The 26,632-nt window shown below is 39.9% G+C and overlaps 1 protein-coding gene across 3 annotated transcripts in view; it reads right to left on the bottom strand.

Moving 5' to 3' along the window:
* Positions 1-26,632, bottom strand: part of LOC125765250 (nitric oxide synthase) — an 84,654-nt gene that overhangs the window by 20,417 nt on the left and 37,605 nt on the right. For all 3 annotated transcript variants that reach the window (XM_049430175.1, XM_049430177.1, XM_049430178.1), the window contains exons 4-5: positions 14,645-14,781; positions 2,475-2,637 (exon numbers count right to left, since the gene is read on the bottom strand). In XM_049430175.1, coding sequence (XP_049286132.1) covers positions 2,475-2,637; positions 14,645-14,781 — 300 coding nt within the window. The remainder of the gene's footprint in view (positions 1-2,474; positions 2,638-14,644; positions 14,782-26,632) is intronic.

Raw genomic sequence — 26,632 nt, 5'->3', positions numbered from 1 at the left:
ACCGGTGGTTGACGAGATGATGCCGTATATTTGCTAGGATAATCCTTTACCATCAGGTTCAGATTTGTCTTCTTGGTAGGATTTTATGCAAAAAGGATATCTAACCGAAGCTTCAGGCAAAACTCCGGATCAGGAAATACGAGTCGTTTTTGCCCGGAGAATGCTTCCAGTTGTTCGTTTCTGTGAAACGTTATTGGCCAATACCAAACACGTTCTCTCACATTTACAGGTTGGTCAGCTGGTTTCCAACTGCTCGGTTCCTTCTTCCGATACCCCTTTCCGTAGGTTTGTGGTTAAGTCGCTTCCAGTAACGATTTTCCAGCTGTTTATCTTATGGGAATGTAAATTACACCGGCATTCTCCTTCTTCGGTGGCATACAAAGTCTGTAAAGTGAGCCATTTTGGGGCAGAAGAAGCTTACTGCTTCCATCTTAAAATGAAGGTGTTCCATTTGTTCCTTTTTTCATCCCTTCTGTTTACAGTGCAGGTGAAGAGGAGATGAAAATGAAACACATAAAAATACCTGACCATACCACGTGGCCTGTCATTGCCAGCAGTTTGGCATTTTATATTTTCGTATACAAAAAGAAGGTTTACAAAAGAAAAATAAGATGCATGAAATTGCAGCAATGGACTAAATTAAGTTCCACAACTTTGACCACTCATCTTGTGAGAGCGAATCTGTTTGTTGGAAACCGACACGAACCGGCAAGTTGCACACGGTTAATTTCAATCCTTAGAACCAACGGATTTGTGTTAAGGCATTCTGAATGATGTTTTTTTTCCAGCTGATGTTAGAATTTAGAGGTGGATCCAACAATGTAGTTAATACCACTGAACGGTGTAATTTGTTGGTTTTCTTTTCAGCTGAACTATACTTTATCATTCGTAAGAAATATATTCTAATATAAGTTTGAAAGCTGACCGAAACAACAAAGCTTCGTGAGCCGATCAAACATTTCTAAGATAAATCGAGATACAAAAAAATCATATGATTTATTTAAAATTTATTTGCTTTAAAAACAAATAGTTTGGCATCACCGCTATCGATTTGTTAAAACACATAAAAGTTAACACAGTAAACAAATAAAAGTGCACATATAAAAGAAACACAGTCAAGTTTCACCACCGATAAAAGTTTATCCAATTTGTATAAACAAATGTTTAAAATAAATTCGAAGCTCTTCCTTGACTCAAACATAATGGAGACGCCCAGTACTTTACTTCATTACAAAGAACTAGGCGTCTCCATTTAAAAAGCAGTTCAATTAAAGAAGATGTATTAAGATGATGTTGATTGAAATCAACATAAAATAAAATTTCCGATAAATCTAATACATCCCATAGCTTCACATAGACCAGTACCAGTATTTGAAGTATGCTACTAGATCGCAAATTTGCAATAAAAATCAAAGTTAGCTCCTTTCATTATAAAGATCATTTGCAAACTATAAACAACATGAACTCCATTTCCCTTACAGTGCAGTGGCAGTATGATTAATTGTACATACGCAAATGTAGCAACTTCTACCAAGCATGGTTTCAAAAGCCAAAACCGGAAATGGTAAAGCGTGTAGCGCAACACCCAAGAGAAACAACCACAATCTCCCGTGCAGCCCAAGCGGAGGCGATCGTTTCACAGCAAAACGTTTAGATTGCTTTGCATTTTTCACCCATCCCGCTACTAGCTGGCCCGTCACCTCAAGAACCCAATTATGTTCCTTTCTTTTCATTCACACTTTCTCTCTCTCTCTTTCTTTCGCTCTCCTTCCGTGCACAGAAAGACGTGTGTACACGCCATGGTTTCATGCTCAGGGCAGGCGATAATGAAAATAATTTAATTTTTCCTCCTTCATCATTTAATTTACACCCTTGTTGTTGGGTGGCCCGTTCCCACCATTGGGACGGGTGACCAAGTTCTAGCACATGCTTTCATCGTTGGTGGCGCGTGCTGTTTGCTTGGTTTTCCATTCTTTTTTTTTCGTTCATTTCCTTTCTCCCTCTTTTCATTTCCTTTCATTTGCTTCTGCTTCATTTTGTAGCTTTTCAATGAGCTTCCTGGCAGTGGAAGGGAAATTGTCTTCGCCAAGAACTGGCTTCGTTAGGGTGCTCTATTCTCTTCTAGAAGATGGTGTTGGTGTTGAGTATGAGGGGGATGGTACGCTAATTACATAAGGACTATGACTCTCAATTTAAATAATTAATCACTTTAACTATCACCCTCAGCCAAGCGTGTCCTGCATGTCCGTTCGGTTCGGTTTCAACGTACCGATGCTGCATTCTCTCTTTTACGCTTTGTCGTTGATGGTGTTTTTTTACCTTCGCTTGTTTTATTTAGTCACTGTTGTGCTTCTACCCGAAAGAAGAAAACGATTGCCATTTTTTTATTGGTCTCTACATCTACACTGTTTGTCTCCGGAGAGTGTTGGTTCATTTAAAGGATAATGTTATCGACCAGCTTGCTGGGGTCTTACCTGCAGCTTGGACCACTGTATCCGACCGATGCAACGCGACGAATTGCGCCAGGCCAGCTTGGCACCGTAGATAAGTTCGGTTTCCGTCAGATGGTACGAGCCTGTTGCTTCCACTTCCTTCTGCACCTGCTGCCAGCGGCTATCGTGAGCGGGTGATTTTAATCTGCGAAAGAATGATTGGCCAAGTGCAGCAAGAAAGTGAAGTTAGTGTTGCACGAGTTCGACAGCACGTTCACGGACAGGAAGAATACAGAAACCAAAGCCAAAACCGTAATAAGAACGCTCAAGGAACGCGCCAGCCGCACAGCTGTGTTTGAAGAAATTTACCAGTAAATAAAACAAGATGAACGAAAAAGCTAACGATAAGACAACGAAAAGAACCCACAAGAACGGAAGCAAGTGCCTCGTAATTTTGCTGGTTATCTCGTACAATTTAGTGCCCCGGCTAGCAGCTGACTTTGGGTTTGCTATCTTGAAAACAGATTGGAAGAAATCTGTACCATTTAGCTGGCTCTTTTTTTTCTCTAAGGAACAGGATTAAATATGCTTTGCTTTACGCGCGTACCAACCACAACCAGACGCTTTTTCTCTTACAGAACAAAAATCTGGCATAATTTTTCCTTCGCTTTACTAAACCTCTGACATTCGAGGTCAGTTTTGCAGGTGGCAAAAAAGGGCGGTAGCAAACGGTTGGAAGTGGGAGATAATTTGTTAAAAGTTTTTGCTATGCTTTTTTATAAGTTTTTAGCACTCGAATTTGGGTCATTTCTTTCATTTCGCTGATTGCGACCGGCACGTATTTGTTCGTGGTGCGGTTGCTTGTAAGAATGTTGACAAATTGAATGATGCATTTGTAGCAATGGTGTTAAGTAGTGAGACATTAAGTTTTGAGCTAATAAGGAACCATTCTTTTGAAAGAAATATTTTTGATAAATTAATGTTAAAAAAGCGATTTTTGAATAAGAAATAAATTTCTTTAAAAACTCATTTAGTTTCACATTTTAGTGAATTATAATGCATCCATCTTCAAAGAACACTAATCGAATGATAAATTTTCAGTCAATTAATAGCTAAGTGACTGTTGTCCGTCAGGGAAAGACATCGTTACAACGGAACGAAAGATAACAAAACTGACAATGTCTACACCTAAACGGATTATAAACGTCAATATTGCTGTACTGTTTTGTTAACAGGAAAGAAAGGAACGAAGAAGATGATGGCAAACAATTGGATAGAATGTTTGCAGATGATTATCTTTCTTGACGATGGCTCTGTCTGTATTTTCGTGCCCATTAGCCCGATCTATTGAAAAGGAAAACTATCAATAAACAATTTCTATTGATTCTTCTGCTGATGCTACCGAATTTCTAAGAGCACTTGTTGAGTCAAGACGACACAATATGTGTACAGCAAGATGATGCACACGCTAGACCGTTCCTCCGACAAAGTTTTACGTGAATGTTCTTTACCTAATCATGCTTATAGTGCTATGTTACTAAACATACAAACCTTGGAGAAAGATACCTTCTGCTGCTCGTAACCTTTCTTAAGACATTTTGCAAAACTTTCGAGACACGTAAGAATTATCCCACAGAGTCTTGGTACCTTTCAGAAAGGGTCTCTTAAAGGATTCGTACGTTTGAGAAGAGACTCTTCTGATTCGAGCATTCTGAAACTAAACCTTTCGGTTTGTATCGGCACGAGCCATGGGTTACAACTGGCAAAAAGGACATTCGACATATTTACACCGATTTCACCGTCCGTTGGGTGAAGGATGTGAAAAACGAACACATCAACCATGCATGTACGTTCCGGATTTTACCACCACAATAATACTACACAGCACAGGTCATTCCCATCAACAGTCGTAACCATCAGCATCATCAAAAGGCGCACACAGCCCATCACGAGGCAATGAAACGTCCCGATGACAGACCGAGATGAATTCTGGAGCTCATCGCATCGAGATTCCCTGTATCCCTTAAGGTCCCTCGGGGAATGTACTAGCGGTGCGGTCAGCATGCAGGGTAGCAATGTTCTTACGGTTTTATTTGTCTCCATTGCCGATTTGCCAGGCGGAAAACGATGGACCGGGTTGGGTGGGTTTTACGTAACGGCGAACGAGCAGTTCTCGATGAAACGGATTTCAACGGGATGGTCCTGTGTCATGCTCGTGCACAGCGTGAAGCCTACTTTCAGGCGTTTTCCATAGAAAACCGAGTCCGAGCATACACCATGTTGTCGCCTTCGAGTTCCTTCCTGCTTGCGATTGCAATTTTCCTAGCTCTGATTAAATCTCGACGAAGATCTCGCCCGGTATTCCCTTCTGGGGGAAACGACGGGATTTCTTGTATCCGTGGGAATGTTTTGCCTACCACCCCACCACCACCCGCCTCCCCCTCTGCAGGACGTTATGTGTCACGTTTACACGCTCTAAAACATAGATCCCTTTCTGGGTATGCTGGTTGGGAAGGTAGCTTTGTGAGAACGTACGTAGGGTATGGTCACCAGCATCTTCGTGCCGGATGTAATTGAGACGAGCGTGTACATTTCGGTACTAGTATCGAATGGTCCACAAAAGGTTAAGTTTGTCGTTAAGGACGCACGCACACTCGTCCATTGCCTATCTTATTGTACACGCTTGCCGCCGTAATGGATCTGGAATATTAAACTGCTTTGTTGCAGCGACACGATCAACATAACAATCGCTGCTAATGATGATGATTTGTTAATGATTGTTGTAACGTTTTAGTAAAGGGGGACGGCCATACTCAAGCTAATGGTGTGTCATGTCTAATCCAAATGATGCTATTGCGGGTGATGATACGCAACCAGTTTCATTAATTAGACTGTATGTGTGCACCGTTCGTGATGCTGTTGCGATTGTTTGTAAATAAACAAAACTGCAGCAACAAATGAGCCTCGTTGCGGCACATATTCCGTTTTCAGGGTTTCGAATACTGCGAATTGCATACTTCGAGGCGCTAGGCATTTCGAGTTGCGAGAGAAATTGACTATTAGGAACATATTTTAACAAAAAAAAAATAGAAATTTTGAAACCCTTTTACAGTGTTTTTATTAAGTTTGCCTTCGAAAGCTTCAGCTACAAATTAATGCGATCCACATAATCCTCAATCCATTCGTCAGTTTGTTGTATCCATTTCATGGTAAGATTTAGTCTTTTCTCTTGGGATGTTTTCGTGGCAGATAATTACACACCAGTGTGCGGCATATATCCCGTTCGGTTGCAGCGTTTGTTGCGGGTTGAGCCAGCCAAACCCTTACATAGCCGTCGGTTATTTTAGTTTACTGGCTAGTGAGCATACACTTTTGATGCTGAAGCTTCCTTATCCATTACACACCGTCCGAAAGCAGTGTGTACAAACGAGTTTTCCTGCTTCCTGTTTCCGTTTTTGGTTTTTGTTTTCAATCTGCCGCAAGCATTTGCACGTAGAGTGAAGTTTATTTATTTTCCTTCGCTTACATTGGTTGCGGAGGGACCAAAAGCGGACAAATCTCCCAAAGCGCATGCAACAACCGAGTGGTGTGCTGCATTTTGTTGCAAAAGAGTTGTACGTATGAGTTTAAAAAACAACAACAGGATCCTTCATTATCGGACGTTTTTGGGAGGGGTGTACCATCATTAACTCGCTAATTAGGGCGTGCATCATATCCTGTAACGAAAACAGCTTTCCTACTGTCCCTTTTTTACCTTTCGTCAGCTTTGTTTGCAACAAAAAAACGTTGCCTGTTGCAGCTAATTTTCCGGTCTTTAGTGAGAAAGATCAACTTGCTTGTCATGCCGCAAAAAAAAACGAAGGAAAAATAAACAAACTGCGGAAATGATGCTACAAAACGAATCATAAGCATGGTTACACATTTTGCTACCCATCCTTACTGTTTCGCACAATTTGTGCTTCCATCAAATAATTCGTTTATTTGTGTTGGGTCGATAAAAAAAAATAAATCCTTCTTACCCGCTATAAACCCAACGCGAGTGGGAATTATTGACGCCCGTTTTAAAATTCAACAGGAAAAAAACACGGTCACGGTTGAGCCGCTGGCAATTCGTGCAGTTCTAACTGCATCACCCGCATTCAAACAAATTGGTGCATCGAAAATGCATTGTTGCGTTGTTTTGCTCCAACTGGAAAAGGTTCGTACCGGTGTGATAACATTTTAATCCTGCCATTTCATTTCATGGTGTGGAATTTATTTCCATGCTGTAAGTATACAAATTCCATGAGTATGGAAGTATGGAAACCGAGAGTACATATCGTACATAGTGTGAACAAGTGCTGCGGTGTCGTACCACCGAACGGTCATACATACAAAACGTTCTGAAATCGGCTGCAAAACCGGAAGCCAACGGCAATTGATTCACAATCAACCGGTGGCTGAAAAAGGACACCGCAAAGCGTACTTCATCCACGCGTGGCCTTGCTGTGCATCGGCTTAATTGTTACTGACAAATGTGATTCTAACCGAAACCGTTCAACCAAACAATTGACCAACAAATTTACACGCCCGTGGCTGTGGTTTCGGTTACGGACGGTGCTGACGATTTGCAAGCATAAAATCATTTCGGTTACTCGATTAGTGATTTAAATGGACCACGAATAAGGGCTTGAAATGTGAAATTTGCATAAATATAAACTTTTACAAACGAAAGCAAATCCCCATAAATTCGTCGCACGATTCGCGTCTGGCGAAAGAAGATTTTCCAAATATTGGATTACCCCTGTAACAAGTGTTGTTTACATTGCAAATGTTATCAGATGGTGATATTAAATATTTATAGAATTTGTGATGATTGTTCTTAGTTGTAAGCTCGTCACTTTTCCATTTCTACTCCATGTTTTCCATTAGGCAACGAAAACTAAAAGTTATTTATCCAAATAAAAAAATTCAAATTATTTTCACTTTGCCTACAACTTTGCCACTAGATACAAGCGCTCAGATGAGTGAAAGATATTTGCTTGGAAGGAATGAAGAAAAAAAAAATGAAAAGCTCATTTACAAGTTGTAACGAGTTTGAATTCCTTACTTAAGCTCGTGCATAATTGTACTCAATTCATTTGCAATGAGCTTCAACGCTACAGACATATTGGAGGTGGATCGATAAGTTTTGTTTGTATTTTCATCGACTTTATTTGATAAAAATAAACAAATGTTTGTTCAATTATGCAAACTCGCTCTCCTCTTCTTTTTTTCATGTAAACAATTCATGTTTATCCACAGCTTCATGTAAAAAAGCGAATTCTAATTCCATGTTCTGCTCGGTAAGCATCATCACTGTAAACAAATTAAATTATCTTTTTAACACAATTTTACACCGATTTAACGCCACGATTTGTAACCCTCGAGCGAAAACGTCCATCCAGCCAGCCAGAACGCTAATTAGCAAAAACGGTACAAATATTCATAATCAACTTTTTCGATGTTACTTCATGAAATTATGATACGCAACAAGCGCTCAAATACTTCCAACGTTTGCAAATTGAATTAGTGCAGCGGAAGGGTGGAAAATAGAAAATAATGTTTCGCTAGTAATGTTTAGCGGCCCGTTCACAATGCCCTTTCCCATGGGCTCCGGCTGGAGCAAACGGGAATGATTCTATCTACCGGCGTGATTTGGATAATGTTGGTCCACTTGAGCGTAGGTACGGTCAGTGCTTCCTGCGAATTGATTGCCCATTCTCGTTAATGGTATTACAAAAGTTTTTTTTGTTGCAGAAAATGTCTGCACTCAATTGCCCCGTTAGCATAACAATTAGTGGATCTTTTGAAACATTTTCACCAATTCTACTTTTTTTGGTGTGATTCTATACTTGTATACTGTTTATTTACAATTGAAAGTTTTTATAAAATCAACTTCACTTTTGACAAAATTTACAATATAATCTTTGATTGCTTAGAGGGTGCCAGCTTTAAGAAGAAAACTCTTTTCAGTGCTTATTTACTTTAAGTTATATAACAAATAAATATTACATAAATAAATTTCATGAAAAATTAAATTTAATATAACATTAAAAACCCCGAATTTAATAATGGACACATGAGCGCCTAAAAGTATGCAATTTACAGCGCAAATTTGGTTGCTTAAAAACTGGTCACACAGTACATACATATTTCTGAGCTACTACAGCTGTACTGTAATCCTCTTACAACAATTGTTGCGATGCAATTCCTCACGCCGAGCGTAATATTCGCTTTAATGTAAAATTCATCAAACCTATCGAATCTGTTAAGCTTGAATTGATACGCTTACGTGATGTTAAGCTGTTGCAAAATCATATGAAAATTCAACAAATTTGGTATCGTTTTCATTGCATGTAAGATGAAACGTTTTGCAAAAACATGAATCGAATGGTATTAAACAAATTTCGGTTCAGCACGTTACAATCGAAGTTGGTCTTTATTTTGAAATAAAGCGTTTCTGTATTGCGTGTCAGCTTTAAATCGAAGCGGTACATTGTTATTGTGCTTAAATTGTTTTCACACAAAACGACAGCTTAGGCAGCAGGGTGTTAAAGCTTGTACAGGAAACATGAAAATAATAGGTTTGTCGCTGGTGTGAACAAAGGTAAACCTCTTACCTTACCTTAGTGGGAGTCATTTATTTGTGAGAAAAAATTTGAAAAGAGCAACTTTTCATGAGCAATAATACTTTCTGAAGGATTTGCCAAATGATGATGAGACTTTTGAACAAAATTAAAGGAATGTAGACCTTTCCAAAAAAAAAGATATAACAAAGGAATTTCTTTAAATCAACACCAAAAGCTATCAAGCGTATTGTTAGAGAAATATTTGATGCACGATAAATAAACGACCCAATCCAATGTTTGTTTACGTTTTACGTCCACTTCCATAGCCATTATGTCCAATAAGAAAATAACCGATAAAAGCAACAGAGTACAAATTCCATGCCATACCGTGAAAATTGCATCTCTCGTTGAAATTTGTCCAAAATACCGACAGTTACACATTGGATATTCGCGATAGCCTTTTTCCCATCCGTCCTGCTGCGGGAAATCCAATACCGGGCAGCGGCAATAATAAGATCCAAGCCGCAAAACGAACGTCGAAAAATACCTTTTATACCTTGGTGCTGGATTACTTCTAAACCCCCTTTCCCCACCCGCCGGTGACAGCTACCCAAAGGCTGTTGTGGCCAAAGCAAAAAGGGATACAAAAATGGATAGCTACAAAAATGCGCGCCAGAGTCGTAAATCCTTTACCCTTTTTGTCAGGTATGGTTCACCGGAGGGAAATTTATTTATAAGATACCAAACCGCCGGGTAGGTGGCTTTTTGAAAAACGATTCCGTACAAACAAATAGAGCAAATCAGTACCAATCGAAAATCATTCACCCATGATGATAACACACACAGATAGGAAAGAGTGCATTTTTTCTGTTATTTTTAGTTTTTTTTTATTCATTAAGAACGGCCTGGCCGTATTTCTAGTGTTATTTTTAGTTATTTTTCTTTAATTTATATCGTATTTTTTTACATGAAAAAAGAGGAATATTTTGAAAAATAGTTCAACGGATATGAAATTAATAAACAATTTCATTACTATTTAATTTATTAAACTAAAAAAACAATTGCGCTTCAGAAGATAGATGAAGCAAGAACATAAAAAAACCTCTACTCACCGTCCAAAAACCGAAACGAGTTTATTAACAAACCACAATCCGTGCCAGTGTCGCCGTGGTTGAGGTGTGTCAAAAGCAAATATTTTTCCAATCGCCCACTAGCATCGGGAGTAAACAAAACTCTACGCGCCATGATGCTGAGGAACGTTTTACAACTACACTGAAACATACCATTCCACAAACAAAGGAACGCTTCCATGTCAAACCAAAAGTCCCTCACAACCGGAACAACAATGGAATGGAATGGACAAAATCACTGAACAATCTGTGAAAAGGGTCCCGGACCCTTTGCCATTTGTAATCGATCGTAAGGTCGACAGGTGTGATTTATTTACTACCCTACGGTGGCAATTCGGTTCAGCAAGTACTGCAAATGATTGAAATTAAAGGTAAGCAAGTAACTCTTGTACCTATCAACCCCTTCAGCTAAAGACAAATTCAAACGGGAAATCTAGCTTTACTTTGTATGATTCCCTTTTTGTATGTGTTTGATTGCTTTTTTTTCATTCACTTTCACTTTCGATTTTCCTCGCCGTTTCTGCAAAAGGGATGGAAGAAACGTTGGGATGTGGCCACTAAAAGATTTAATATTATAAACATTACCCTTTCACTCCACAAGAATGCTGTGCCTATCGTTCGTTTCAATGGGTTTACCGACGCTAGCAAACGATCACCAATGAAAATTAATTCCATTCCCTCGCAGTCACCCACACAGCATCCGGCTCCCACACAGCGTTTGCGGTGGCCATTGATACCAGACCGAGCGCAAACAACGAACGAACATTCCCAGTAACGTTAGACGTGGTTGGAATACGGAATGTGGCAGAAATGAAGAAATCATCGGCTACATTTTCCCATCGCCCATCGCTGCTGGTGTGACTTTATCCACTCGTGCTAGCTCTTTATCGACATTAGTTTGGCTGAAACAATAGACCACGTACGAGACGGCATCCGATCGTAGTGTACGATAATCAATTTGTTTCATTATTCGTTCGAAAATCGATCCTTTGTTGTTTTTGGATGTGTGGAAATGTTCTTGCAGGGATCTCCCCATCACGGTTGTTGACGCCTGAAGTTAGGCTATGATTTGTGTGCTTGTGGGGAGGTACAATTTAGAAAACCGAATAAATAAGGTTATGTTTTATGCAACTCGTACAGTGAAAAACTTTTTGAAACTAAAAAAACCTTTCCTCCACACTTATCTCGAAGATCCGATACGACAGCAAACGTGTCAATATAATGCTTCTACTCGAGCGAACTTCAAGCAGCTATATTCAATCAACCATTCAAACATTGCATAAGATTAGCGCCATAACCGAACACGATCAAACCACTCTTGCAAACGGTGCTTTCGACGTTGCGAAAACTTGACACGGTTCAAGCGGAAATGTTCATTCTAATATGACACATGTCAAATAAACTATTTCCACGCGCGTGCTACAGGAAAACGTGCGTTAGAATGGTTGAGATTTTGTGAGACTGTGAATGAAGCATTTTTATTATTTTTTACAAAATATTCATCACAATTTCTTATTTTATTCTAATTGCTACTCCAAAAACCTTTTTGGGAAACTTTTTTTTAAAACGATAGAAATCGATTCTACATGAAAAAACCCCATCCCGCACAGGTCGATCACTAAAGGTACAAATTCGTCGTCGTCTTTTGGACGATTTCGTCACAAAGTGCATCACGGGCATTCTTCGCAATCGTACGTTTTCTTGCAATTACCATGCAAATTGCACATTGTTTGATGTGCACTTCAGCTGTGATGTTATCTGTATGCAGTTTTTTCCGTTTCTTTTTCAAACAAATACTCGTGAGACGTACAGTCGTAAGAGCAAGATAGAGTGATATTGCAGAGGTTAAGTGGAGCTTAAAGGGAACTTTAAAAAAATGGTTACTAAGGGAATATGCAAATAAAGCGAGAGGAATAGAATGGTAAACAAACAAGTGGATTTTGTATGTATAAATCTGAGCTTTAGCTATTATTTAAACGGATTTCGGTACAAAAAATGAGGTTGATTGAAGTACATAAAATGAGTATTTTTTGTTATAGTTAGGTTGATAGTATGTGAGAAAAATAAATATATTTTTAAACAACATTTACTTATGGTCGATATGAGCAACCACATGGAACGTGACAACACTTACAAGTTAATTAATCCGATTGCTGATTAGTTATTGTCAATGCAATTAACACAAAGCTCGCACATGCTTTAGTTCACTTACCAACGAGTATTACAAACATAACGTGCGATAATTCCTCTCGCAACAAAAGCAACATAACGTTCAGCTGATCGTCAGACGTTTCATCGAGTACCTTACGCTTAGTGTGACCTTATTCCTGCACAAACATCACCCCTCAACTGCATCACTCCAAGATCCAAAACCAATCCTTCGACAAACTGCTCCATTCAATTTTAAACTACCATTTCCGAAACGAACGCGCCTGTAATTATTTCCCGCCCAATATTCTGCTTCCTTTTCCATCATTACCTCCTCACGGCGAAATGTGTGTGATTTCACAAGGACATTTCGTTACCCTTGGTTCGATGTGTAAATGACATTTCATCACCTAAGACGCACGTTTTTGGGAGTGCACGGCTAAACGAGAAAGTTTCCACTATCGTTCGAAAGCATGTGCGTAAAGTGTTGCCCATAGCTCGTAACGTGAGTGTGAGTACGTTCGGAAAGTTAGGCGGAAGAACGGAGCATCATTACGTTGATGCATTCGGTGGTTGGTTTCGGTGACACAAACGGTCGGATATGGTTCTTGACGAGCGTGAACTTGCACACAACGAGTCTGCATCTAGCTGGCGGCTAGAGCATGCTGCATTGGACACGCTAATGAGCAGGTGGTTAAAACCCGTTACTGGTTTAGGACGCACTCACAGATGGTGCATTCGGTGGTTTTAAGGGTAGAAATAAGAGGGTAAGTGCCACCGCAACGAACAGAACCGATGCTTAAGGGAATTGTGTGTAAAGTTTGCTTGTAGTTTTGAAGTGTTCGGGTACGTTTACATATGAAAAGAAAGTTTAGACGGTGTTTGTCGAAGATAAACTTTGTCTATAGATCGAACTTTCGACGACATAAATGAAGCGATAATAATTCAAAAGAATAGATAGTGCAAACAAACTTTTCAGGAGTATAGTAAGATGCCCTCGCGTAAGAAAAGATTTTTTTTGCTAAACAACACATATGAATCATGAATTCTTAGACTCACTATTGTGAAATTTAATAATTGGAAACGGAAAAATTAAAGTAATGTTTAATATTTTTCCGCAAAAACAAAACGAATCCTTCCACATGTAATGGAACACACTTGAAAACCAGATGACCAGCAGTGATTAACGTTAAATGTCACCATATCAAACAAACTCGTCATCGTAATGGGAGGATTAGGCTTGAACCATTTCAAACCACCTGAGAAAATGTTTCGTTCCAGCAGTGGAATTATTTTTCTCTCCCATGAATGCAATGGAATAAATAAAAGTATTAAACATTCAACACTTTATCCTTTTGGAAAACAGCAACCAAAAAAAAAAGGATAGCACAACAAGCAATTTTAAAAAGAGCATTAAAAGCTCTCTGTTTCCCCTTGTTTTGTGCATTTCCACATGTTAAACAACCATTTTCTTCCTTCATTCCCAGGCATTCGCGCTGAACAAGCGTGGGCAATAAAACCTAGCTTCCCGCGGGTTTGCACTTCCCAGGGCTATGTGTTTGCTAGTGGGTGAAAGCAATCCACTTCGAGGTAGGGACCGTCGGCTACAATCCCAAAAAAAGAATCAATGAGACCATACACTCACGTACCCGTTGGGTTTCTTCTCATAAATGGAGATCTTTAAACGGTGAACCGTTCGTGAAGCTCCAGCGCAGGGCGATGATCGTCCCATTTCCTTCCCACTGTTTGTCAATATGTTTGTGCGTTTTTGCATGGGAATTCGTGCAACGTTTCTTCAGCATTCAGAGCATTCTTTTTACCACTCTATGTGGATGAGTGTTTACCATATCGTTCACGTGCGAGGCTCACTTTTACTCACAGCGCGCACTCGCGTGAGTTAGAGAACGGGACTGAAAGTATCACTTAAGGTAAGCGCATCGTCTGAGCATCTTTTAAGGGTATTGAATTGAATTGAATGAATGGAAGGTAAATGTGGAATATACACACAAAAAACCGGCCTAACGTTTTGGTTCGATGTGGGTCCACCTAGAACCAGTATGTGGTCGTACACTGAAAACAGATTGGAAGGCAAATATTTTTCTGACAAGAGTGGGATACAATTGAATTATGCTACCCTCCTATACGGTAGCATATATGATTGATGCTGATGTTTCAAATGGGAAAACAGATGGAAAACAACAGGCACGTCTGTTTCACTTTCTTGTACACGCTCTATTGTAATGCGTCTAGTCTACCTTCAGGCGCTGAATGTTTCATCGATTTTTCTCACACTTCCCGCAGGGAAGCGCTGATCAGCTAGCAATCGAATCAATCGCTTACTTACCGTCTGATAGATGAATAGTACTGATCGAGAAAGTCCTTCGCATGCTGCTGCACTATATCCGCCTTGCGTGTTTCCGTACCGATGACGTGCGGTGTCATAACGCTTCCCATACACACTTCCCGCGAGCACGACATTACCTGCAAGGAGCGAAATGGAATAAAGATATTAATAAAAAAAAACCACTGCAAAAAGAACCAAACACAACTCGAGGGATGTGCCAGTGCTCTTTCACATATGGTAAAACGTGGCTAGGGTGGAAATGATCCTGGGAATTATAGTCCCACACTCTGGTGATAGAAGATGAAAAATTGAACCGCTCGTCTGTTTGTGTGAGTGGAATGCAGGGAAAAGAAAAGGAAATAATTTACAGCGAGCTTTCTCGCAGCATGATGCAGGCTGCAGCAGGGTAAAACTTAGCGGGTTGAATTATGAGAAATATTAAATTCAGCGACATGTCAAATCGCTTCCGGTGCTTCTACTGACACAAAACTCGCATACGAATCTCCACCCGGGCATGCTCTTTCTCGGCAACTTACACTTCGTGATGAACAGTCCACTGCAAACACACCGACGAATGGTGGTGAGTTTTTGTGTACATGAATTATCGTTCGCTAGCTTAGTCTCGTATCGCGACTTGACTTGAAACGGCAAGCAAATCTCGGACCCGCATATGAAATCGTACATAGCCCTTGCTGAGTACAAACTGTAGCTGCATTTAAATCTGCCTTTTTTGTTCACAAGTGTTTACAAACACTCATACAAACGGCTTTTTCTTTGCTTATGCTGGCTAGTGAGGGATTTGTTTTGTTGCATTTTAATCAACCATTGTACAATCTTGAACCTAAACCAAGCGGGCTAAATAATGCCTAGTACTCGTAGAACGTTGGAACGATGTTAGTGGAAAGAGATTAAAATGTCAGACAAAATGTTTTGCCTTTTTTTAGCCTTTAAAGAGGACGTCTTAAAGTAGAATCGATGTGCTGAAAAAAACGTTACTTTTGCCCAACACTTTTCCGGGAAAATTGTTAAAATTTTCTTTCGTCTCCATTCGATCGTATTGCAGTAACACATTCATTCATTCATTCAGTAACATCATTCATTTAAAAATTGACGTGTGTGAATGTGAAAACATTTTTCCATTTCCAGAAATCTGATACTCAAACACACGGAAGGAATGGCATTTTCTTTTCCACAAAGCAGGGCATTATAAAAAAGAAATTCCTTCAATGTGCCACGCTTTACCATTTCCACACCGGATGGGCAATGAAAGCACGAAAGTAAACCGTTCAAATACTCTCGAGCATAATTTCAATTTGCGTGTCCTTCCCCGGATACCACCGACTGGTGTGCAGATGGTCACCGGATATTACTTGTACAGGTCAACCAGGCGTCTCCATCGGTGAAGGTACAAGCCAAAAAAAAGCAACAAAATTACGCTCGCGTGTGCGACCCTGTACCAATAACAATGACAATTTTCATTTCATTTATTGTTATTTCCATCCCGCCATTTTGGTGTGTCTTACAGCTGGTGCTGGAATTAAATGTGAAGCGAGATGGGAGGAAACCATCGTTCTAAAATGAGATGCAAAGCGCTTTTCCCGAATCCTCCACCATACAGCCGGTAGAATATTATCTCCCAAAAGGACAGTAGTACTGAACCGGAGAACAGGTGCTTGCCGGTTTTGAGCCGACGTCATCATCCTTGGGATTTGTTTTTATTTCGGTCTGTTTACCTTCTCACATATATCCTTTGCCACATAATCTGGCCGAACGTTTTGTAGCAGCGGTTTTCCAGTGTCCGACTTGAAGGTTGGTCATTGGAATGGTTAAACATTCCACAAACTCCACACAAGCACACTCGGGAGGAATAATGTGACTAGGATGTTTCTACCGTTTACACACATTCTAACGCTTCAGCGACGAACGGTGAACCTGGCAACATTAGCATAAACATTGTTCAGCTTCAGCGAAGAAGTCGTCCTGTGTAAGTGCCGAACGAAACGGAGGCAGCTACGATACAGCCCACACACACACCGTGTGGACCGGGCAAACACAGCACGTGGGCACACATTTTGTGCGAAAATTGTTTTGAATATACAAATAGCCGAGAAGCCGGTGCCGGTGAGGACGAATATTAGCATGCCGGTGGTTTGTGGTGGTTCCGATACGAAGGATGCTGTGCGTAAGTGCGTTAACGTGGCTGCGACTTTATAATGCCAAAGATTAGCTCGTTACTAGCACCGGGTTATTTTTCGTGGAATAGAATGTGTAAAGCCTTGAAGCATGTGTAGTGTGACAATATTGAGTATCGGCGATCGAATAAGAAGTGCTGAGGGAAATTTTTAATAATAAACGAAACTATGACAACCTGCGCAATAAAATAAATGGTCCAAAATAGCTTAAATTAGTACGTGAGAAATTATTCAGTATTTACATTATTATGTACAATGTAATCATTGTATGCTTCATCACAAAATTCGAGGGTGGAATAGATAGACGAATAATAAAAAAATTTGATTCATAATCCATTTTTTCTATTAACATTTCTTCTTTAACACTAAATAAAAACTACCATCGAAAAAGCTGTCGTAAAATTTACTGTAAAATATTAATATGCAATTCAATTTTTTTTGCTATTTTCTAGCGTAAGCCTTAAGGCGAGCATAAGGTCCAAATCAATTCAATTTAATTTAATTCGATATTATAACCTTCCCTGGAGTGAAAGGTTAACGGGTTTTAAGACTTTTTTCCCCTTTTGCCTGCTCGCCCTTCAAACGAAAAATCAACGAGATTTTATTTAAACGTCTAGCTGCCACCATTCGTTCCATCTGTCACCCGACAGCAAATCACAGTCGAGCCGGCTTAATTGAGAAATGATTGGAAATAAAATATTTATTATCCTGCGAACCATTTCGTCACGCTTTAGCTGGAAACGAAAAGTATCGCGAGATTATTTGAAAGGAGTGGAAAGAAAAAAAAGGTATTTGAAGCGCTTCACTTTTCCCGGTGGGAAATTAGTGCTTCATCTTAAAAAAAATACGGATGAAAAAGCATCTTTTCTTTTTCTTAGTCTCAGGTAGAGGGGTGTAACACGGGTCAACAACAACAACAAAATTCGCCCGTAAAGATTTACCAAAAACACCATTACACAAAGACGCACAACAGCAAAACTTTAACACATGCCCTTACGGTACGTTTCTACGATTCTAATGCTAGCTTAAACATTAGCACATTCTTTCAAAGTTCATTGCATTGGAAGGTAAGCTCATCTTTCTAGCAAAGGCAGCATCCATACATACCGCATCACATCACACCAAACCAGGGCTAGTAACCGGAGGCGTACGATAATTTATTAATGATGAGCAAATGGGCAAGCTCATTTGCGCTCGTAAACTTTCCATTTGCGGGAGCATATTTTTTATCGCTTTTGCTAGCCACGAGACGAGAGTGTGTCAGTGGAGGGCACACGAGCGACGCATCGTATCGTTTCTTCCCTAAGGAGTGGATGCGTAGGTCAGCGCTCTGCTTTCCCGTTTACATGGCAGCACCAGCAGCAGAACAGCAGAAAGGAGAAAAAAAGGACGCAAAAAGGGACACTCAATGGTCAAGGGAAGATAAACATTATGTTTAATGTCGTAGACGATAAAACGCGCGTTGCCTGCCAGCGTGGTGTGTTGGCCCCACCATGTTCGAGGGGCGATATTTGCGGTCAGTGAGGTTCGAATTGATCATAAATTTAGGTTTAAGTACCGTGTGTAAGAATGGTTGTCCAGATTTTATTATGGTTTCCTTGTAATCGTGTTTCAAATTTCGTACCATTTTGTTTTGCCCTTAAGATTCTTTCTATCGCCAGCATAATCTGTGTTTTACTTTTTTTTCTTTTAAAGTACCTAATTATATTTATAAAAGATGACTAGCCTTCCGGGTTAATTTGCATATTGGGCATCATTTACCGTGACCTTTTGCAAACCACTTTACCGGGTGCATTATCTTAATTATTTCACCTTCACGTAATAAATGAATTGCAAAAGGAAATGCTTTACCCGCATTGAAAGAACGCATTCCCGAAGGAGTCATTCTTAAGCAATTTAGTAACTACATTCGGACTTGGTTGAAGTTACAACCAGAAGGACTTGTTTTAAGTGACGATCGAAGTACCGAAGCACGAGTGAAACCTCAAAGTGTAAAGATCGTATGACAAACCACACCAACAGCATGGAGAACTTTAAATTGAAGTGTAAATTACTTTTCTTCCCATCGTGATACGCCACTTCCCAAAGACCGCTCCCTCTTTCTCGCAGAATGCGATTGACATCTTCCAGAGGATAGTATATATTTCCCCTTACCGTAAGCACACTTTCTTCGATTCATTTCATCCAGTTTATGATTTGGGTTTATGTGGACGCTTTTCACACGGTTTGCAAAACGGGAAGCAAGATGTAAAAACTTGCCCGAAGTGCATTAACAGATAGTTTACGATTGCATCGCTGCAGTGCAGTCGGTTGAATTCTAAAGGGAAACAAACTTCTATCCTCATTCCGTGTCAATGGAGGAAAAATAGCTGTGTCAGCAAGAACCACACCATTGGACCGATTCTGTAAGAGCTAGAGGTTCCTTATAAGATGCTTCAGGGAAGTGATTACACAGATCGAATGGGGTTAATTTGTTAGTTATAGTCGGGAAAAAGTTAATAAACGAAGGGGTCAACTTTTTCAAACATGTGTCATAGAGTGTTATGGAGAAAAGTGTCTTATGGATAAGATAAATCATCTTCATGGAGTGCAAATGAAATTAAGCTATTTTTCAATTCAAAGTTCTTCAAATTAGTATAAAGTTATTCAGAATTTCTTTTTCTATTTGGCCTAATGTCCATGAAGCTCAAGGGTTTAATTTATTTTTCAGGAGAAATATTCGTTGTTTTTAGTTCTTTCAATATCTTAAAGCTCCTCCTTGTTTACCAGGAAACAATACAGGAAAAACGACTACAAAATGTTTACTGCATGGCACTTAACAATGGTCGTCTCTCTGAGAAGCTTTTAACTTTTCCCCTAAAATCATGCTAAAATGTTTAATAAATGGTTCAACTACAATCAAACAACTTCAAACCTTCTAGCTAGGTAGAACGAGCGACAGCTCATCGTTTAAGAGGAATCTTCCTGTCAGCACAACGAAATGTCGCTGGTGTTTTATTGGTTGCATTTTAATTTTCAACTCCCTCAACTTCCCGAACCATCACGTTCAACTCCGGGGACGAAGACCTGTTGCTCGAGACGGGCCAAGACTTTACGCTTCACTAACCGATTCGTTCATGAATAAAATACTTCTACCTCGAGTGAAACCTCTTCTACAGCCGCTTGTTGACTTGGTCGGTATGAATAATATTTCTAGCAGAAGTGTAAACTTGATTAACATTTGAAAGCAACTCTCTATTGCAGATGGGTAGAGGTAGACATCACCGAAAGAAGCGACAAGGTGACAGGAAATAAATCAACTCTTTAAGATTGTTAAATAGAAAAGGGATATTTAAGAATGCTTAGTAGAATTAATGTGGCAGTGTAAATCAATATCATAGCAGTTATATTTAAATAAACAAAATAGTTGAGGAAATATGTTCCTACCTTTTTCATAAGAAAACTCTAATCCATGAAGAAATTGCTAATGGCATTGAGCAATCAAGAATAACTTCTAATACATGTTAAACCATTTCTGCATTAATTCTTTGTCGTCAATTCCTTGAAATATTCATTCCAATTCACAATCGATACCCACAATCGAAAAAGGATCGCGAATAATTTAACAAGGCTTGTCGCAAAATGTGACCCCTCAACCTCAATACACCAAATCCTTCGCGAAACAACGCAACAGAATACTAATTGCGTACAAGAATCGATAGCGAATCTAGACACAGAAGCGGTAAAAGGAAAAAATTGTAACCAAACAAAGGACTTTCGCTTCGATGTAGCAATTACAACGATACTTTCACCTCAACTTTCACCACAAACCTGGGCGAAGTAAACATTCTTCCAGCCGAAACTCCACGGAAGAATTCCAATGATATTAAACCATCTTTAACAGAATTAAAACCATTCCTCCGGAGATGTAGGATGTCTTCTTTCCTTTTACAAACCATTATTCACGATTTGCCCGGAGTTTTTGTGCTTTAAATTCAGTATCCACAGGGCCCGGAACGTTGTGCTAGGCCTTGTCCTTCCGTTCGGCTAGACGTGTTGGTGGGCTTCGATTTACAAATGAAGATAAAATAATAGACAGCTCTTCCACTCACCCTGATGAGTGAGCTGAAATTTCCATTATTTGAAGTATGGCAACGATTTCTTCCGAATGGAAGCAAGCCTCAGTGGATGGTAATAACTGCCGCCAAGAAAATGATTTAACAGTCATTTTATGTTTCCCAACATCATGTTTTTGGGGTGGAAATAGAAAATCAAGAAATATGAGAAGCTCTCGCTTCCTTGAGACTCCTTTTTGGGACAAAAAAGGACGATACCAAAAACCCCGTTGGGAAATGTCTTTATTTTTTGAGGGTTAATTTTTGCGTTATGCTTTCGTGTACCGGCATTTGAGCGTAATCGATGGAAAAATTCACTTCCTAGTCGGACCTGCGTCGTTTGTGTTTTTATCTTGTGGAAGCAATCTAATTTTTAGCTGGTAGCACCAATGTTTTGGAGCAAATTTTCTTCACTTTCTCTCTTTTTAGCGGTTGAATGGAATTCTTTAAGCGAAAGAAAAGGTCGCGGGTCAGATGTAAATTCGCAAAACCGCATCCTGCTTGCGGTATTGAGAAAATTCAGTACTGTAATTTCCATTCGAAAAGAATAGAACCCTTCTTAGAGACACTGAAGCCAACACGAAAACGAAAATAATTAAGAAGTGTTTTCATAAGGAACGGGTAGAAGACCGAAGAATTGAATTCTGGTAAGGATTCCGGTTTGCTGCCAAAAGCACTTGTACTAAGATTATTATCTCTTCTTTCACCTGAGTACTATTTAAACTTCATCCAGATAAGACAGCACAGGTTGGTGAAAAATGCTTCAAGCAGCAAAACAATCGCACCAAGTGTTTGCTTTTAAATATTAAATTTTACCAATTAAACATCCATGAGTGGGGAAAATGCTTTAAAACGCAGCACGAATGTCATTAGCAGACCTTCACCCTGTTAGTAACCCTCAAGGGAATGAAATAATGAGACCAGCACATGATGAATATTTGATCGCCTCGTATGCAACACTGCTGCTCGTCACCTGCATTTCCCTCCATTTCGTCGTTCGACCCTGAAGGTAATATTTAGTATCTGGGTAAACTTAAAGTGGACAAGAAAGCTACTTAAGACTCAAGTCATGCTTAAGGTAACGGAACGTACTCTTCCGTGAAGGTAGAGCAGTATCAGCTGCTGCTGCGTGTGCGGGTATCATCAGAACTCGCCCTGCCCAAAGTTTTCGTACCATATTGGATTATATGGCACGAGCAAGTTTCAGATTGAAATTCTGCCCAAGAAAGAAAAAAAAACAATTCAAACTCATCCTCCACACTAGGACCCATGTATACATTTAGGGGTAAAGGACAATATAAGAAAAACACACTTGAAAATCACTTGACAATCACGGGGGACAAAAGGATCCTGTGTGCTTATGCCGAAAGCTCTCAACAGGACTTGCCTTATCATTCTATGGGTTTAGAATTGCACGACTGTTTAGTGCGACTTTCCATTCGCTCCTTTATTGGAAGTTTGTATGCAAGTCATACAGAACCCAAACTATCCAAGTGATACTTACTTAAGAAACTTATTTAATTCCCAAAAGCAAATCTGATTTTAAGCTCCTTTCGGGCTCATTTCAAGCACGTCATTTTAGGTGCTCAAGAGAACAGCCGCTCGTTTGATGTTTAGTTTTCCACCAATTCTTGAGAAGGAATTCCCAATCAGTGAGGCTTTATCGGTGGGTTGAAACATACATGAATAATACAACAATAAGGTGAAAGAAATGTTGCGAGAGTGATTCCAAAAAAACCGGAGTAAGGAAATAGGAATGGCTTTCGACTGTTGGCAATGTTCAGGCATCAAAGATTTTCATTCAAGCGCGCAAATACACGGAAAACAGCCAATGAGTACCGTACCGGAGGAGGAGGTGTGCCTTCACTTGCTCAATTCGACATTCCAACGAGTGTACATGTAAATTCCCGCGATTAACATAAGCGTTCCAAATTGAGTAAGCATGGCATAAGGAAATAATTGAATTACACCGTGTGGTAATACTGTGATGTTTGGCACACATAAAAAAGAGAAAACCCTCCGCCATCCGTTCTGCTCCGTACGCTTTTCTCGACAAAATCAAACAAATCCCTTGTGTGGGTTGTGTGCTATGGTGCAATCAAAGTATGTGTTTGTATGTGTATGGGAACTACACAAAATGATTACAAATCTCCTTAACCATCTGCCAGTACGAGAAGGATCCCACTCCCCACCAGTAAGACGCCGTAAGTGCGTATGGTAATTGCCTAAGTACAATCTCATTAAATTCCAGTCACTTTTCATCTACTTTGTACGCGCTCTTGTTCCGGTTGGGTTTTCTTCCAGTCAAGGAAAATCTGCTCACACCGTTGCGGTTCACATTCACAAGCTTTTCACGGGAGGGGTTTATGCTTTAAATCTGGCGGGAGCTTTTGAAAGGCGCCTCGTAGCCACACGATTGAATAAAAGAAGCTGTCAGGGTGAAGTGTGTTTGTTTCGTTTTTTGTCCATTTCCTTTTGCCGTTGTTCTTTTTGTTATTTTGTGAAGCACACAAAGGACGAAGCAAACGAAAAGGAAAGCGAACACTGCTACAATCATGTAATAAGCTAAGAAAGCGAAAGGACCATGTTTGTGGCAATGTAGAAGGATTGTTTCCAATTTGTCTAAAAAAAAGAGAAAAGGTGTAAAGAGCTGCCGGAAAGGTTTTCCTCTGCACAAAATGGTAGATTTTATTTTGGTCTTTACCATTCAAGACGTAATGGTAAAATAATACGAAAACGACGAAATGATACTGTAGAACATTTAATTCACGCTTGACAGGGGAAATAAATTGTTTCTTGACAATTTTACTACGTACTACCAAGTGAAGAAAATGGTTAGTAAAATAAGCATCTATTGCTTTGCAAGTTTTGACAATTTTTTTTAGTTTTTTTTTATTTAAAGACAAGTAAAATAAACCTATGAATTGTAACAAAATTTCCAGATTAATTATTACCACTTTTCGAACAAAAAATCCGAAATAAAAACATTTTAAAAAAGTTAACCACCGGAGAGTGAAATCTAATGCAATGCAAAACAAATTGTATACCGCTTTTATTAATGGATAACTTTTATTACACTACGTTTCCAATACAGCAGCATGTTTTTTTGTTCTCAATTTAAATCGAATAAAAGATTGCCTACGTTTATTGTCACCTTCCAGGAAATTCAGCTGCGTTCCTCGACTACGCTGTCGTACTGTATTCTAAAATTAACGTACAATAAACTGCGGACAAATTGTACACCATCAAAGTGTACTGATTTGATCCAATTTATTAACCGTCCGTCAGCATCCCGGTCTGTGACAAGCATTCAAACACGACCGTCTTAAAGATATTCCATCCATCCTCCCCGTTGTACTTATTGCCAGGAGTATTTTTACACTCTACTACTTTTGGTTCCGTACTGTGCGAACTCTCGATAATCGCTTAGAGCTAAAGAAAAATTGCCTTTTCCTAAATGGGAAGATCAAAAAACGGCTAGCAACGCGCTGGTACGGTGGTAATGCTTCTTTTAAACAGATCAACGTCAGAACTTGTTCGTCTGCTGCAGGAAGATTTGCTTGCTTCAATAGCGCAATGTAAAGCAAGCAAGCAGTATCACGCTTTTCCCACGAGTGTAAAGATAAAGCGAAGGAAAATGTTTCTTTTGCTTGGTGTTGAAGGGGTTGAGTTTTCCGTCTTGTAAATTCAACCAAATGGAAGCAACCTGACGGACGGTGAAAGCGAAGTGACAATACTAATAATTTTTCTTTTCCCCCTTTTACAATCGCTGTGTTTCGCTGCTACGTTCTTTGTTCCCTGCACAAGCAAAACTGGTAGACGGTATGTATCTTCTTCCAACAAGGAATGGTAGATTATCGATAGCGGAAGCAAATGGCATCATCATGTAGATAAAAGCGAATTTCTTTTCTACTACACACTGCTAAAGCGACATCCGAACGTCGTCGAGCAGCATCTTGTTTGTGGACGACGAACTTTTTCTAAGTGTGGAATAAATGGACCCCATTTTACTGATTCTCATCATCAGTTCCCGTATCGTCGGTGTAACTTCTAACTACACTTTCATTGACCTACGATTCCACGTACAAGGAAAAACACGTTAGCCGAACAACGACACATTCACCACCCGCGGTGTTTCCTTCCTACACAAAGATCATCTTGTACGCACGAAAAAAGAAAGAAAGTACGGTGTGAAAAATGGTCTAATCTAACGTGCTCGACCTGATTTGACACGTAAACAAACTAATAGAACCAGAAGTGCTACCATCATCCGTCATCCGCTAGCGCAACTTCGTGCGAACGGTCGCTTCAAACGGGAGTCGAATCTTGGTGAACAGATCTCCGGCAGCTACTGACGGGCAAAAGGATGTCCAACTCCACCGGGATAATCCTTCAATGGGGTGAAGTTCAATGGGGAGCATACCGATGGTCAAGGGAAAAAGTAAACAGACTACTACCGAAGAAGGAAAGCACACAGACACAGTGGAGCAGATTAAGATGTCCCTCGAGGGATCGGTACGATGCTAGTCTCTGGCCTCTGACACCATCCCGATAAAGACGCTGGAAACAGAAGCTAGCTTCCGTGACCGGATTGCAATAATAAGTGTGAGAGCTCTGTTTCATAGAGTGAAGCGAGTGTAGGCGAACACTATTTAATACCATACCCAAGTGCCTAGAGCACCTGAGATGATTTCATCATCAGACACAATAAAGGCTCTGGAGGTATTGTAAGTAAAGGTTTCCTTCGGGAAAGAATTTCTCATTGCATTGTTCTCGAAGAAATGAATCTCAAATACCCGGTCAACTGGTACCGTCTGCTTCAATTGTGGTGCATTTAATTTAATTTTAAAGCATGCTTTCCACGAAGCATTAGGCGCAATGGGAAGGATAAATACAGTAATTGCTCTTACAGACCGAATAAAATGCGCCGCAGCATATTTCTTGCCCAGTACCGGTTGAAAACCAATATAATCGTTTGGTACATCATTTCCATTCCTCTTTCAATATCTCCTTTGAGGGGCAAATAATTGGTAATCATTTATCTGATTGATTGGTAAACTAGGAATGTCGAAGGCAATGCCTTCAGCAGCGGTGAACGGATTGGTAAGAGATTTTGCATGCTTCGAAAGTCACCACAATCGATTGCGGACATTAAGTTTCGCTCCGCAAGAAAGAACAGCTTCAACCGACCCTGCATATCGATAGACTTTCAAGATCCGAACCACATCTCCCAACCCGATTATGAATGAAAGGGCATTAGGGAAACATAGGGTAGGAGAACCATAATTGGTAATAAAGTTACTCACATAAATCGATGCCAGCATAACCAGGAGTGACAGGGTAAGAGGCTTTAGTCGATCGATTGACCGATTTATTATCGGTAAAAGGAACTGTGGAACTTCATCCTTCGGTCGATGTGTACCGTCCAGTGGAAAGGGTGTAATAAAATCACTTACTAAACTATAACGACCCTGGCTCGTTTGCTTCCGCCCGTTGCGTTAAGGGATAGACGGCTATTGCCATCTTTCTGGATGGACAGACAAAAACATAGGAGCTACTATAAATGAACATATTCCATATACGCTGCCGCTGCACTAACTTAATGCTTAGTCGTTGGATTGATGAAGTGTAGTTTTCAAAAACTTCCTGCCCAAATGCTTGATCGGGGGACGTGGGAAGATACATGCCATTCCCCGGGAATA

Source organism: Anopheles funestus, chromosome 2RL (assembly GCF_943734845.2).
Source record: "Anopheles funestus chromosome 2RL, idAnoFuneDA-416_04, whole genome shotgun sequence".
NCBI classification, from domain to species: Eukaryota; Metazoa; Arthropoda; class Insecta; order Diptera; family Culicidae; genus Anopheles; species Anopheles funestus.
This window is presented reverse-complemented; position numbering and strand designations above follow the sequence as displayed.